This window comes from Notamacropus eugenii, chromosome 5 (assembly GCF_028372415.1).
Source record: "Notamacropus eugenii isolate mMacEug1 chromosome 5, mMacEug1.pri_v2, whole genome shotgun sequence".
Classification (NCBI taxonomy): Eukaryota; Metazoa; Chordata; class Mammalia; order Diprotodontia; family Macropodidae; genus Notamacropus; species Notamacropus eugenii.
This window is the reverse complement of record NC_092876.1, coordinates 173,881,657-173,897,119: the sequence shown is the minus strand read 5'-3', so window position 1 is coordinate 173,897,119 and position 15,463 is coordinate 173,881,657. Positions and strand designations below refer to the sequence as shown.

Sequence of the window (15,463 nt, the reverse complement as noted above, 5' to 3'; positions counted from 1 at the left end):
ATTAGGCATCTACTAACCATGTCTTAGGTACAATCCTAAGCCCAGGGATACTTGTACAAAAAAAATTCCTACTTGCAAAGAGGTTACATTCTAGGAAGAAATCAAGTAAAAATATAGGCATAAACAGCATAGATATACAGGGAAAAAACTTAAAGGAAGACTTGAGCTTGAATCCTGACTGACACTATATGTGTAATCCTGGATAAGTCACTTAACTTCTCTCAGACTCACTATCATTTCTAAAATGTCAAAGGCGGTAGGGAAGTTTGAGAAAAGACCATCCAACAAGGAAGAGGGAAGAAAATTAAAGGAACCTGAGTGTTCCTGGTCACCTCCAAAGATGCCACTTGGGTGTGCTAAGCCAGGTGCAAATAAATAATTTGTATGGGCCACATCAGGTCTAAACAGTAGCCTCTCACAAGATCATCATGTTCTTCCATGTCCAGCTGAGTGACCTTATTACATCCTTTGTTTTTCTAGTGGTTGAAATGTATAATTTTCCCTTCTCTTGCCTTAGGCCCACCTCAATCCTCTAAGTGACTCATTCTGGAGCTCATATCTTTCCTTGTAAAAGATTTGTAAATATCCATAATAAAAGACTCTTGCTTTTCAGTGAAAACTTTCTCCGTTTCAAAGCAGATGTAATGAACTGGGTCACTTGGTCATTCAAAACAAATCTAGTGAATTCTGGATTATGTGTCCCAATGCTTTCCTAGGTGCTGTGAGGGATATGAGGCATAATAGGGCATAGAATCCAAGTCTGACCACACTACACACATGAACAATTAGAGAACAATTCAGATGAGAGTAAAATTAAATGCTACAGGTTAGGTCTAGCACCTACCACAGCCAAGGTCTAAGATAGAGTACAGTGCCTTGTGTATAGTAGTTATGTATAGTTATCGCTTCCACATTTCAGTGGGGGTGGGGGAGTGGGTGGGCTATTAAGAGTGCGGAGACCCTTCATAAATTTGTGCAAAATTTTTTGGCCTTCCCTTTGTACTAGAGAAGTCTGAATTTTTTCTTTTTCTTTTATGGGGTAGTTATTGTAAAATTTGGGTTAAGTATTTGGTCAAAGGCTCTGTGTCCTCTGCTGGCCTTCTTGCGTCATCTGCAGCTTCCACAAAACTTCCCCAAAACTTCCATTTAATTTCTTATGCCAACCCGTGACATATGGAAACCATGACAGGGAAAGTCGAGATGTGGAAGGGATAATTGTAATACTTGTTGAATTAAAGTTCCAAGAAGAGAGAAGTCAGAGACCCCTTTCAACTCAATCAATCCACAAGCATTTACTAAGTGCCTGCTGTATGTCAGACACTTCTAGCCACGTGCTTTTGTTGATATTAGATGTTAGACTTTTGTTCTTGGGGTGAAATCTTGACTTATGCTAACTAATTTTGGAAGAGTTGTAAGCTTGACACTGTTTAGTTTGTTAAAAGTTGGTTAATCATGTCTTTTATCTAAACAATAGGGTCAAATACTTCCTATAATAGTAGCTTATATTTATGTGGTAGCACTTTTTTTTGATTCTCATAATATCTTTTTAAGGTAGATGAGGCAGGCTTTGTCATCCAGGCTCAAAGAGGAAACAAAATGACTTGTCCAAGGCCCAGACCTAGGAAGCAAGTTGCAGAGTTGCAAGGGACTCTAGAGTCCCAGAGTTTTAAGGTCATCTAGTCCAAACTTCTTATTTTATTTACAAGGAGGAAACTGAGTCCCAGAGAAGTTGAGTGAGTCACACAGAAACAAGAATCTAACCCATGTCCTTAAATTTCAAATCCATTTTCCCACTGATTGTTACTTTTGGAGGTCAGAGATACAAGAGCTAAGTCTGAGAACCCCAAATTTTGTTCTATGTGATACTTAACAATTCATTTGCTTTCTCTGGACCTCAGTCTTTCTCTCTCTCTCTAGGAAAGGAGAAGAAATATTTATCTCAGGGGTATTAAAAAGTGTCCCAGGAGTAAGAAGGGGCTCTATTATGAGGTTAGACTATATCATAGCCATGGGAGGTAAACACAGTGAGTAGAGGTCAGAAGACCTGTGAACTCCACTAACACTAGTTTGTAACTATTGGGTAGTGGAAGTGGGAGTTTGGGGAGTTGGGTGGGATGCGCAATGAAAAATGTCTGTTCAGTTTTTCGGTTCGTGTCCTTTAAATGTGCCGCATTAGCATCTTGCCTCTTGGAAGAAGGGAAAGGTTCTACAGCCGTTCTCTGTTGACGGGGAAATAAACCCAATCTGCCATCTCAGATGCTTTTTAAAAATAGCAGCCTGGAGATGGTATTTCGGCTCCTATTTTTATCAGATTTAAGTGACTGGACGGCTAAACCAGCAAGTTGGGTTTTTCCCAGGCTTCTCAATGGCAGAGACAGTAGTTTTTTTAACTACAGAAGCCTGGATGACTCAACAGAACCTTTGAGCAGGAAGGTATCTTTATGAAGTCATCTCACTCATGCCCCTGTCTCTAAACAAAGTCAACACTCAATTCTAAAAATTTTATTTCTTGCCTTTTAAAAAAAATCTCCTGGAAAAACTGTCTCTACTACACATTCTAGGATCTCCTTCCCCCTTTCCACAAGGAAATCTGTCCTTAATTTTACCTTAATTCCTTGTGGTATACCCCAGACCCTTCTCTACAGGGAAAATAGCTATTCCCCCACAAAATATTCCTCCCTGTGTCTGCCCATTGTTTTGAAGATTTCCAAGTATCCTCCCACTGCCCCACCTCACTCCCTAGAACCTTCCACACACAGCTTCTATTTCTGTCATCATCATCATCATCATCATCATCACAATATTACACTTCAAATTTCACTCACTCATTCATTCAACAAACATTTCAACAAACATGCATTATGAACAAGGGCTGTACTGTATGCCAAGGGAAAATACAAAGATAAATCAGATGTAGTCACTGTTCTCACCGAAGCCTAAGGTCTAATGGAGAGGATAAGATATGTCCACTGATAGCAATAGTACAAAGTAAGAACTGTAAACACATAAGGGTACTGATTGAAATTTGGAGAGAATAAAGAGTTGTGTTTGTTGTGTGGCTTTTTTTTAAATGCGTTTGACTTGATAGAGTCAATAGAGCTCTGGACCTGGAATCAGGAAAACAAGTTCAAATCCAGCTTTTCCTAGATGATGATCCTGGAAAAGTAATCTCTCTTTGCCTCAGTTTCTACAACTATAAAATGGAGTTAATAATAGTGCCTACCTCACAAAGTAAGGATCAAATGAGATAATAGGTGTAAAAAAAAGTATTTAGCAGTATCTGGCTGTAGCAGGCACTAAATAATTGCTTATATGTACTTTACCCTTCTTATCTTTCCCTCCTTGTTCCTTGCCCCTTCCTCTAGTTGGTATCAGTGAGATTATCACCACTGACCCCCTTGCCTACCCTGAGTTAAAGGAGATGCAAATCAATAACTTCATTCTTTCTGATGAGATAGAAGACAACCAGGCCTTACCATCTGAGCAGCTTCTGTGCCCTGAAGTCCCCCAGCACTATCATATTAACTATGTAAGTTACTTGAGGACCCCTGCGCCTTACATTTCTGTATGTCCCCATCCCATCCCCAACAAACTCTTAGGACTTCCCTAATTCCATCTGCCCTAGAGTCAACCTCTTTTCTTCTGTAGTGTCTTTTTACTGTTTGCATCCTCAGAACTTTGCACAATGCTTGGTAGGCAGTAAGCACTTAATAAATGCTTTTTTATTTATTCCTTCAACTACATGTGTTGTCTTCCTACATACAGATGATACCAGATTTCTTGAAAGATACAACCATGAAAGCAAATTTGTTCAATTGTTTCCTGAAAACTTTCAAGTAGGGTATAAAATGGGGATACATATGCCTGACACAAGTATGGGCCTTTATCATGAAGGATGTCCAGTAGGGAATACAGATGGAAGAGGGAGACTCCCATTCATCACGTTTCTGTGCTCATGGCTTAAAACCCCTGATAGTAGAGGGCTTCTTCAATGAGAATCATTACCATTAGAAAGAATCTTGTGTGAATAGGCCAAAAAAAACCTCTACAATGTTTCTATAATGTCTATCCCTATAGTTCTATCCCCTAGTGAATAATGTATTTAAGGTTGTTTTTGCATTTAAGATTTTTGTAAGTGCAAGTGCCATTTTTTGTGAATCTAAAGGAATTGATATTGCTTGCTAGAAAAAGAATACATGCCTATGAAGCTATATTGATAAGTGGAGGCCTTTTAAATTTAAAATTCTCCTCTCTATCTAGGTCAGTATTTATATGTAGAATTCAAAGAGAAAATTATTTCTCCTTAAAGCAAAGACTGCTTTGTTCTTTCTAAAGAAGCAAGCCTGGAGGTAATTGCCCTTGGCCTTGGTCTAGCTGGTTAGAGACAACTCCTTTGGCTATTTTGTTTACTTTTTTTCTTGCCTATGCAATTTATTGAAATTTCACTATTTGTCTAACATTGTTAAACTGCTGGGAAAATCTCTTCTTGTTTTCAAAATGGTTAAAACAACTCTGCTCAGCCCAAGTGAAGTATTTTTCCTTGTAGCACCCTAGTTCTTATGGATAACAGATTTCTAAATCTTAATCAGAGTTAAGAAGGATGAGTCCTCTGATCCCATGCTCAGCATCCCTTTCCGCCAATCGCTGACCTAGAATCCCTGGAACTAGAAAATTAAGACACCTCTAATGTATGACAGACATGAACCGGGTTTTTCCCCCCCACAAAAACTGAAAGTGCTCTCCACCACCACCACCACCACCACCACCACTCCCTCCTTCCCACTACTATTTAGGATTTTCTGCCCTTCTACTCTCTTCTACCCCAAGCCTTTGCAGTCTCAGATAAATTGGTGGAGACCCAAATCAAAACCTGAGAAACAGATCATTCTATCTCCACCTTTTCAGAGACCTCTGTTGGGTATAGAGAAAATCCTCCATCAATCCTCATTAGGTTTCAGAATTTTTATGCTTGCGCTCTTAGTTTTTTCTTCCCTGGTTATGTTGGGGAGTTGAGCACAAAACCACTCATTTAGAGGGCTTTGTTGTTGTTCAGCCATTTCAGTCATGCCTGACTCTTCTCGACCCTATTTGGGGGTTTCTTCTTCCAGTATTTCTCCGAGATACTGGAGTAGTTTGCCATTTGTTTCTCTAGTTTATTTACAGATGAAGCTGAAGCCAACAGGGTTAAGTAACTTGCTAGGGTCACACAGCTAGATGCTGGATTTGAACTAAGGAAGATGAGTCTACCTGATTCCAAACCTAGTGCTCTATCCATTGGGCTACCTAGCTGCCCATTAGAGGCCTCAATGTAGAAAGTAATGTGAATAGGAGAAGCTGATCAACTCTCCTTTTCAATCATTTTCTTCTTACCTCCCAAACAGCCCTGTCTCTTGTAGAAAAAAAAAGTATGGCACAAAAATCTTACTGTCTACACAGGAAAAATAAAGTGGATGAAGAATGGCTGTTGTCCAGCTTATGATATTCAGTTGGCTGGGCACCCCACTGAGCAGGCGCATCACTACATATATCATAGACAGACATTGCAGATGGATAATGACCTAGTTCCAGAATTGAACAGAAGGAAGAGAGTGGGCTGGATTGCACTTGGGAAATTGACAACACTTTCAATGATCTCAAGCTGCTCCCTGACACAAAAACTCATCTTTTTTAAAACACCAGTCTTGTTTCTAGCGATACTCTGTAAATCATGGGACATGATATCAAAGAGTCAAAATTGTGGATGACTCTAACAGCAAAGGACAGATGCCAGATAGATGTAACAAGAATGTCAAATATAATCAGCAGTGACTTGGATGCAAAGATAAGCAGAAAAGATATGTGGAAAAAAGAATGATTGGGAAAACATAAAAGGTGGTCCAGTCAGGTAGTGAGAGCAAAGGATGACTGTCAGAACAAGTGCTACACCTAGGGATTATTATAATTTCCAGAGGAAGTCATCCATCAAACTAGGTAGATTCTCTCTACACAAGGATTTATGGAAGGGTATGGCCAAGAGGTACATAAGAGGAGATCAGGGATGAGTTGTGATCTGTACCTTAGAATAATCAAATGAGATAATGTATATAAAGTGCTTTGCAAACCCTAAAGTGCTCTACAAATGCAAGTTGTTGGATATTCTTTTGGAGTACTCACTTGGATAAGATCTCAGATGTGCTCAAACATGGAAGTACTAGAAGAGTACAAGCAAAATGTACTTTGTTTGTTCTTCAGATGTGAGGAAGAAACTAGGACTGGCTGGGGAATCTGGGAGGGAGTGGTGTTGGAATTGGAAAACTGTACAAAGGAGTTACACTCAATCAGCTAGAATTTACGTACACATACCTGCTGTGTGCCAGGTAATGTATGGAAAGATAGGTACACAAAGAAGGGCAAAGTTCCGTTCTCAAGGAACTCATAGTCAAATGGGGGAAACAACACATGAACAACTATGTACAAATGAGAAATAGATACAAGACAAAGGTCTCAGAGGGAAGTAATAAAGATTAAGGAGGACTGGGAAAGGCTTCTTGCAGAAGGTTGGACTTTAGCTGAGTCTTGAAGGGAGCCAGGAGGTGGAAATGAGGAGGGAGAGAACTCTAGGCATTGGAGATAGCCAGTGAAAATGTATGGAATTGGGGCATGGAATATTGTGTTGAAGGAACAGCAAGGAGGCCAGTGTCACTAGATTGGAGAGTATGTGGAAGGAATTAAGAGGGCAGGTTTTGAAGGACTTTGAAAGTTCAACAAAATATTTTATTTATGATCCTGCAGGAAAGAGGGAGCCATTGAAGTTTGTTGAATAAGAGGATGATATGATCAGATCTGTGCTTTAGGAAAATCAATTGGACAGCCAAGTGGAGGATGGACTAGAATGGATAGAGACTTGTGACAGAAAAAGCAACTAGACTATGCCCAAAGGGCAATCAAACTGTGGCATACCCTTTGATCCAGCAATACTACTTTTAGGTTTGTATCCCAAAGAAATCATGAAAAAGGGAAAGGATTGATACGTACAAAAATATTTATAGCAACTCTTTTTGTGGTGGCAAAGAATTAGAAATTGAGGGGATGTCCATCAATCGGGGAATGGCTGAACAAGTTGTGGTATATGAATATAATGGAATACTATTGTGCTATAAAAAATGATGAGCAGGTGGATTTCATAAAAACCTGGAAAAATTTACATGAACTGATGCTGAATGAACAAAACCAGGAGAACATTGAACACAGTAACAGCAACATTATACAAGGGCCAATTTTGATAGAACTTAGCTTTTCTCTACAATACAATGATCTAAGACAGTTCCAAAAGACTCATGATGGAAAATGCTATCCACCTCCAGAGAAAGTACTATGGAGTCTGAATGCAGATCAAAGCATACTATTTTCTCTTTTTTTGTTGTTTTTTCTTTCTTGTGGTTTTTCTCTTTTGTTCTAATTCTTCTTTTATAACATGACTAATGTGGAAATATGTTTAATATGATTATACATGTATAGCCTATATCAGATTGCATGCCATTTTGGGGGGGAGAAAAAAATTTGGAACTCAGAATCTTATAAAAGTGAATGCTGGAAAGAAGGCAGGAAGGAAGGCAGGAAGGCAGAAAGGAAGGAAGGAAAGAAGGAAGGCAGGAAGGAAGGAAGGAAGGAAGGAAGGAAGGAAGGAAGGAAGGAAGGAAGGAAGGAAGGAAGGAAGGAAGGAAGGAAGGAAGGAAAGAAGGAAAGTGAAGAGAAAGAAAGGAAAGAAAAGAAAAAACCAACCAGCAGTTATAAACATAATTCCTCATCTCAAAATGCTTATGCTCTAAGATAGGGGAAAGATGTTGAGGGAATACAGTTGAACACTACTAAAGAAAACCACAAACAGCTCTTCCTCATATACAGAAATAAAGGAAAAACAAATTAATGAGGAAGTGGAGGAGGAGGGTTGCTGGACTTGCATAATTGGTTGTATAGGGTAGAATTTCAGAAAGTCTTTAGCTTTCTGGAGATTTAAAGTTGGATGTCAGGTTTAGTTGCCTCATACAAACATAGGATCATAGACTTGGGAATCTCAGAGGTCAAGTCCAACCCCCTCATCTTTCTGATGAGGTTGCTAAGGCCTAGAGAGGAAAAATGCCTTACTCAATCAAGGTCACACTGGCAATAACTAGTAACAGAGCTGGGATATGAACTATGGTCCTTCAATTCCTCAAGATGGGTAACATGGCAGTCTGGGTTAGGAAACGAGATTTCAGATATACAGTATAATGATAAATGAGATAGGAAGTATGGTACACAGAAGAGTCCTAGTTTTGGAATCTTTAGGCGCTTAGGTTCAAATCTAGCTATACAATCTTGGGCAAATCACCTCTCTGAAGAGCCTCATCCAAAGTTTCCCAAGGGCAGAAACCATCTCTATATCCAAAGCTTTATAAGATCAGAGATATAGAACTGCAAGGGAATTCAGAGATCCAGTCCCTTCACAGTGCCTAGTCAGCCCAGTTGGAATTCAATAATGGGGTTTGTCAATAGATTAAAATAGTTCTTATAGGATGATAAAAATTGAAATATCAGATCATTACAAGATTGTGGGTGATAAAGGGGAAAACGGTAGGCAATAAACCTGAGTTCCTACTTCCTCTTGGTGTCTGATGTATTTGACAGCAATAGAAAGCTGAATGGTCCTGGCATTTAAATGTCTTTAATTTCTCAGAAAGCTGGCTTGGTTTTCTCAGTGAAGAATACGAAGGGATTTGTTTGATCTGGTCTAAAGAGTTCAGTTAAGGTCTACTGCCCTTGATCAGAGTGAAATCCTTTCTAGAGGCAGGGGAATGGAAAAGCTTCAAGAAACATCTCTGATCCCATCATGTCACTTTCTATTAGTAAGGGATCCAAACTGTGATTTGAGTGTGCTTAAAGAGGAACAGGGCAGTTTGTTAATTTGGGGGCTCCTTATCTTCCCAGGGCCAGATCTGAGAAAGAATTTTGAATCTGGGGCCCTGCTCCCTGCTGTTTGTTTTTACAATTTTTATTGATATCTTTTATTTTTATATCATTTTCATATTTAATGTATTTTCTTACCCATATCCAGCAAGTCTGCCCATTTAACATAGCATAAAAAAGAGAGGGGAAAAGCAGTTCAGAAAAAAAACTAGCCAGGACATCAGCTAAGTCTGACAGTGTATGCGATGTTTCTCACTGTAGTTCCCCATTTCTGCAAGGAAGAGATGGAGGTGCATTTTCTCATTCTTCCTTGGGCTCAAGCTTGGTCATCATTGTTGGATATTGTTTGGGGTTTTGTTTATTGTCCTTTCCTTCTATCTTGTTGCCATCATGAGTTTTTCTAGTTTTGCTTCCTTTACTTTTTAATCAGTTCATATAATTCTTCCTTCTCTGAATTCTTCAGTCATTACCTTTTATGGTGTAATAATATGTCTTTACACTCAAGTTTTACACAATGTTTAGCCATTTCCCAATCGATGGCCTACCATCCTAAGAATAATTCAAAACTAGTGTTTGCCTCAAATGAGCTGTAGTCCCTGCCTTTTCTACAGTAGGTGTGGTGGACAGAAGTCATATTACTGAACTATAAACCAATTTCGTTAAACAGGAAATTGATTTACAGGCCAATAACATAACTGCTGCCCACCACATCTTCTATGGAGGAGGCAGGCACTTAGATTGAACAGGAGGGGAAGGGCAGGAGGGACTGCCTTCAGGAAATTGCAAAGCTTCTTTAATAAATCCAAACTTCCTTCCAGAAACAGAAGTCCATCTTTTTAATACCAATATTTTACCAGTACTATTGTATGGCTGGGAAATACAGAACACAATAGTCTCACACAGGAGTCAATGGAGAGGAGTACAGGGAGTGTGAGCAGATTATAATATATAAACAATGAGGAACTCCAAGGAATAGGAGCTAAGAGAGCCAACACAGAAATAAAGATTAGTGAAAGAAGATGAGCTGATCCCACAGCATGGGCAAGGGATGGCAGGACAGCCTGAGTGTCCACTATTAACCTCACAATGTCAAGAGAAATACTGGAAAGCCTCCATCACTTTCTATGGAGCTTCTGTGGCTAAGTTATGGAAGGACTTTCTTGGACAAGTCACACAGGAAGGGTAGGCAGGAATGGGTGGTATTTAGGTCAATCACATATCCATTTGAGTACCAATCAACTTGAAAAGTTCAAATCCTGTATCAGTTGAGAGAGAGAGAGAGAGAGAGAGAGAGAGAGAGAGAGAGAGAGAGAGAGACAAAGACAGAGAGAGAGACAAAGACAGAGAGGCAGGCAGACAGAGACACACAGAAACAGAGATAGACACAGAGAGAGAGAAACAGAGAGAGACAGAGAAACACACAGAAAGAAAGTAAAAATCCTAGACTTGGTGTTTCTGTTGAACTGTTTGTCAGAAATCAGTTTCTCCCAGTTCCAGCTTTTCCTTTAGAGATAAAGATTCTTTGCTTGACTTCCCTTTCCTTGTACTTTGTATAAAGCTGGCTAGAGAGGATTTAATCTTGCAACTGTGATAAAGGCTTAAGCCCAGGGTCACAGTTGCAACTCTATGCAATCACCCTGTACAAACCTGCGTCAGTAAAAGAACACTATGTCAGTACTTTTTCATCTAGCCCTTGAGGGGTATTAACAATGTCTCTCCTCTGAAAAGTTAAGAGACCCCTTTGAGTTATCCAGTGCTTTATAGTGGTCCTGTCAGAGGGCATTTCCAATTCCCTTTTCCAGTTGCCCTGTGCCCCAATATTTTAGTTGTAGAGCACAATGAGGTAGGAAGTATGGTATTGTAGAATCTTGGATTTGGAATCATCAGCTTTAGATTCAAACCTAGCTGTATGGTCTTAAGCAAATCACTTGACCTTTCTAAAGAGCCTTGGTTTCCTCATCTAATACCTGTACTAGCTGCTATGAGCATGTACACACACACACACACACACACACACAGCAGCTTTCTATTAGATCATGAATTTCCCAAAGGCAGGAACTAGCTCCATGTCTAGGACTCAGTCAGACATATGGCTAGGCTGCCTGTCCAATAGCTGCTGTGAACTGTATTCATTACTAATGGGCTTTTTCTTGCTGCTCATGCAACAAATTTCAATTCACTATATTAACTAGAAATCTTTCATGTAGTCACTCCTAGTACCTCAACTTGAAACTTCGACCCTGATTGGCTCATCCATCAGCTGCTGCGGCAGGTTTTGGGGAGCTAAGTTGAGTCTGAAGTAGTAGTGTTCTCAGATTTCCGGAGAAGGAAAAAGGAGAAAGAGCCTATTCTCTCCCAATGGATTTGGAGTAAATAAGCCCTGGGCAGTACACCCAGAAACAGAGAGTGGCCAGGAACTCAACCTCACAGCCCAAAGTCTTCAGCACTAGCTGCTGACTGAGCTGGCAGGACTGCTTGGTTGGGGTCCTAATCAGGCATGGGACAGGCCCAGATTTGCAGCCTATTTGCTCTCTGTTTAAGGTGTTACCTGCCATGATGCCTTTGTAGTCACCTAAGGAAATAGTTTTCCCTCTATCTTATCAAATCCCTAGAACTTAAAGGGATTGGCAGAGATACAGTCATTTTGCTGGTCCAATTATGGTGGCAGTCAAGTTGACAGCTTGGACCTCTCAGGGCCTTATCAGACCTCCCTGGTTACAATCCCAGGCTAGATGCCCTGGGGTCTTTCCCTCACAAGATACCTTCAATTGTCCTTATATTTCTGTTTTTCTGTTTTCTGAAGACCAGGGCTTCAGCCTTGGTGAGATGGTAAGCAACCAAGGCGGGCATAAAGAAATACACTCACTGGAAAGAAGGGACTTGGAGTAGGTGATCTCAAGCTTCCTTCCAGTGCTAAAATTCAGATTCTATAAATGAAGACAATCTCTTCCACCAAAAAGAACCAAAACGAAATACACCAATCACTCCTTGACCTTGTATCCCCTCAATGCTTCCAGATTTAATTGATATGTGATCATTTTGATATGTTGCTTCACTGGATATTGCTGTATATTTAGCTATACTGATATACATACACCTCTCTCTCTCTCACTATATACATACATATATAATTTGTTGACAATGCTTTCACTGTATTACGTACTTTATAGATATTTGCTAACCAAACAATAGACACTTTTATGGATTTCATCATCTGATTTTTATTTCAGTTTCCTCCCTACCTCCACCTCACTAACTCCCACGTCTCACCAAGGGAGCAGGAAAGGGCAGTGGGTAAACCAAACACTGGAGAAAAGAAGTGAGAAGGAGATTTCAGATGATTCAGTGTTGTTTAGAGAAAGATCTCCTAGTTGGCTGTTCTGGGGAATCTCCAGACCACAGAGGCTTGGAGAGTTGCTCAGAATAGAAGGCCATATCAAGGTTAAGTACAGTAAACAGGGACCTAGGGATGAATAGCAACCCCAGGCTTGATGTAGATCCAAGCTTTTTCCCAGACTGTCATCATGACCTTCAATAAGGCTACCCCACCTACCTGAAGAGAACCCTGCTCATCAGCCCCCATCTTCTTATTCTCCCAGTCCCCAGGACACTCAGTCACTCTGGGCCTAGTGAACCAGATACTTTATTAATTGGTACATAGAACAAACCAGTACAAAAAGATGTTTTAAAAACCCAACATGGTAATAAAAATTCCCTTCATCTCCCCAACAAGAGCCCCTCTGTGTGGGCCCCTCAGCTCTTCTTGGTCTCTTGGAAGAGCTTAAGCAGAGGCTCATCAGCCCTCAAGGCAAAAGTAAGGGTACGATGCTGGTAATAGTGTGGGTCATGTTGTAGATTCTCAATCACATCAGCCAGCAGGTGTGCCCGCTCCACACCTGAGCCAGGTGCCTCGAAGCCCAGGGCAGTGAAGTGAACATGAAGGTGGTAATAAGAGGGCTGGTAGTGCAGGTAAACTCGAAGACGGTCCTCCTTCATTTGGTAGTGCCTCTGGATGGCCTCCTGAGAGAAGAAAGGAGTTCCAAAGACAAAACTTCTGAGTCCACACAAATTCCTTTCCCAAAACATCACCTAGGATCACAGGCCTAGGCTCAATCATTCTCTCTCAATTTGCTATCAAAAGCATTTCCTTCTCCCCAGGTCTACTTTCTTATGAGGAAAAGGTCCTGTTCAGAACACGGAAAGCCCCCTTAAAGACAAGGCCTCTTGGTTCCTGAAGATTACTGAGACTGACATCCTGCCCTTTTCTCTGATTATCTCCAGACATTTTCCTTCCACTGTTACAGGGAAGGGAGTAGACAGGAGAAATCTGTACCCTCCAATTTAGGCTGTAAACTTGAAGAAAACAAGGTCAGGGCCAGCCTAGGATTCAGAAAAGCCTAAGCAGGAGAGGGTAGGTAGAGAGGTGGCTGTGGGATGCAAGGGCACCCTGAAGGCCAGTTAAATCTCAACTTGGCTCCTTTGGAAAGCAGGAAGGCCTTTACTTTGGCTCTCGAGACCTTGGTGCTGAGGTGGGTTTTAAGTAAGTCCAGGTTTGGACAGATGGCTTGCTATAGAGGAAGGGGAAAGAGAAATTGCTGCGAAGCCATAACAAAAACTCTTGCCAACTCCTGGAAAGTCTGCTGGTTACATGCTTAACTGCCCTTCAGACTTTTAATCAGGAGGTGGGAGTTAATGTACTCAAGGAGTGGTCACATCTACAGTAACTTCACCTGTGGTACTTTCCTATGAAATTGCTCCTACCTCATTGCCTCCAACTCTGTCCTCGAGTCTCCTATGCTTACAGCTGGAAGAGACTAAGCTTTCTCAACTCGGGCAAATTTTAGGAGTCAGGATGAACAGAGAAGACAAAAGGGTGAGACACCAAAACATGATCAGAGCTTCTGGCTGTAGGGATCAGTACCAGGCTCTGCATGAGACAGTCTTCCCATGTGATGTAGGCAAAACCTAACAGAAGAATTTGAACAATGTGGTCCTGGACAGCTTAACAGAAAAGGAGAATGTGAACTAGCCCTTGAAAGACTATTAGAATCTGGATGGGAGGGGCAGCTAGGTGGCACAGTGGATACAGCACCAGCCCTGAAGTCAGGAGGACCTGAGTTCAAATCTGGACTCTGACACTTACCAGCTGTGTCTCTGGGCAAGTCACTTAATCCTGCCTGTCTCCCAGGGGGAGGAAAAAAACATCTGGATGGGGCCTGGGGAGCAGGGTGGAGAAAACAATGTGAGTAGGTAGGAATGATCAGACAAGGAAAAAGGCCAGTGTGGCTGGTGCAGAAGGCTCCACTTATGGCCAGTTAAGTTTATTCTAAGAGTGACACACTAAGGATTTTCCTGTGGTGGGCTCCTGAGAAACTCTTGGGAAGGGCAGGAGAAGCGATCTGAAGAAGAGGATGAAGAGCCCAATAAATTTCTGATACCATTCTAGCCCAGTGAGGAACAGGCCTGGGTGTGGCCCTTGGGGTGGCTCACCTGACCCTCTTGTAAGATGTTCTTGAGCAGGGGTAAATGTTCCCCAGTGAGCTCTCGTAGGGACTTGATTCCCCGTCGATGGCAGATGGCAATCAGGTAGAGGTCGTCCAACTACAAAGCGGCAGAATGAGCAGTGAACAGGCTGGAGCAAGAGACGCTGGACCTGACTAGAAGGCTCCCTTGCCTAATGCAGGAGACCTCCCTCCTCCCCCACTTCCTACAACCCTAGGTCTGAAACACTGGCCACTGAGCCAGCAGCAGCAGCAGTGGATACAACCTGGCCTTAAGCTAAATGTAGACTGCTTTTCAGACACCATAGCAGGAGTTTTATCCTAGTAAAACATGAACATACACGTGTCTGGGTTTTGAGCAGGATGCAACAATAAATACAAGTTTTCTGAATCTTTCAATTTAAGGAAGCAAGAAAATTAAAGGCCTTTTGGTTTTTCTGTGGGGTATAGCTATCTGTTGGCACCTGTGTGAATTGTATTTACTGTAAATACCACCAGTAAGCAAACTATAACTTGTGAGCTAGATGGTATAGTCAACAGAGTGCTGGCCTTAGAGTCAGGAAGACCTAAGTCTGAATTTTACTCAGGCGCTTTCTAGCTGTGTGACCCTGGCCCAGCCACTTAATATCTCTCTCTGTCTCAGTTTCCTATATATGATAATAACAGCACCTACTTCATTAGGTGGTTGAGAGGATTGCATGAGATTATTTGTAAAGCACATTGCAAACCTTAAAGTGCTATGTAGATGTTAAGTTATTACTCTTACTTTCTTTTACCATCCCAACCGGACTCTTGGGTTAACATTTCTGAGCTATCCTGTTTCCCATTCATGAATAAGGTCTGAAATTCTGTGGTCACATCAATTCAAAGAGCCAAAATCACTGGAATCCTATAGCACAGATTGAATTGTTTTCCACTTCCAGCCAAGAAAAGTCTATCCCCACCAACTCATCAAAGATCAGAGTTTTGGGCTGGTCCATATCATAAATCTGTTGTTAATGATGGGCCTCAATCACCAGGGTACCAGGAAGCCCAAC

At 41.3% G+C, this 15,463-nt stretch overlaps 1 protein-coding gene across 8 annotated transcripts in view; it reads right to left on the bottom strand.

Annotated features, from left to right (window-relative positions):
* The window catches only part of ST3GAL4 (ST3 beta-galactoside alpha-2,3-sialyltransferase 4), a 118,349-nt gene that overhangs the window by 64,179 nt on the left and 38,707 nt on the right, over nt 1-15,463 (bottom strand). The window contains exons 5-6 of one of the 8 annotated variants that reach the window (XM_072611550.1): nt 14,416-14,526; nt 12,551-12,945 (exon numbers count right to left, since the gene is read on the bottom strand). The exons of the other annotated variants lie outside the window; for them this stretch is intronic. Of the exons in view, the coding sequence (XP_072467651.1) occupies nt 12,679-12,945; nt 14,416-14,526 (378 nt within the window). The 3' untranslated portion in view covers nt 12,551-12,678. Of the gene's footprint in view, nt 1-12,550; nt 12,946-14,415; nt 14,527-15,463 lie in introns of those variants that run through there. 8 annotated transcript variants of the gene reach the window in all.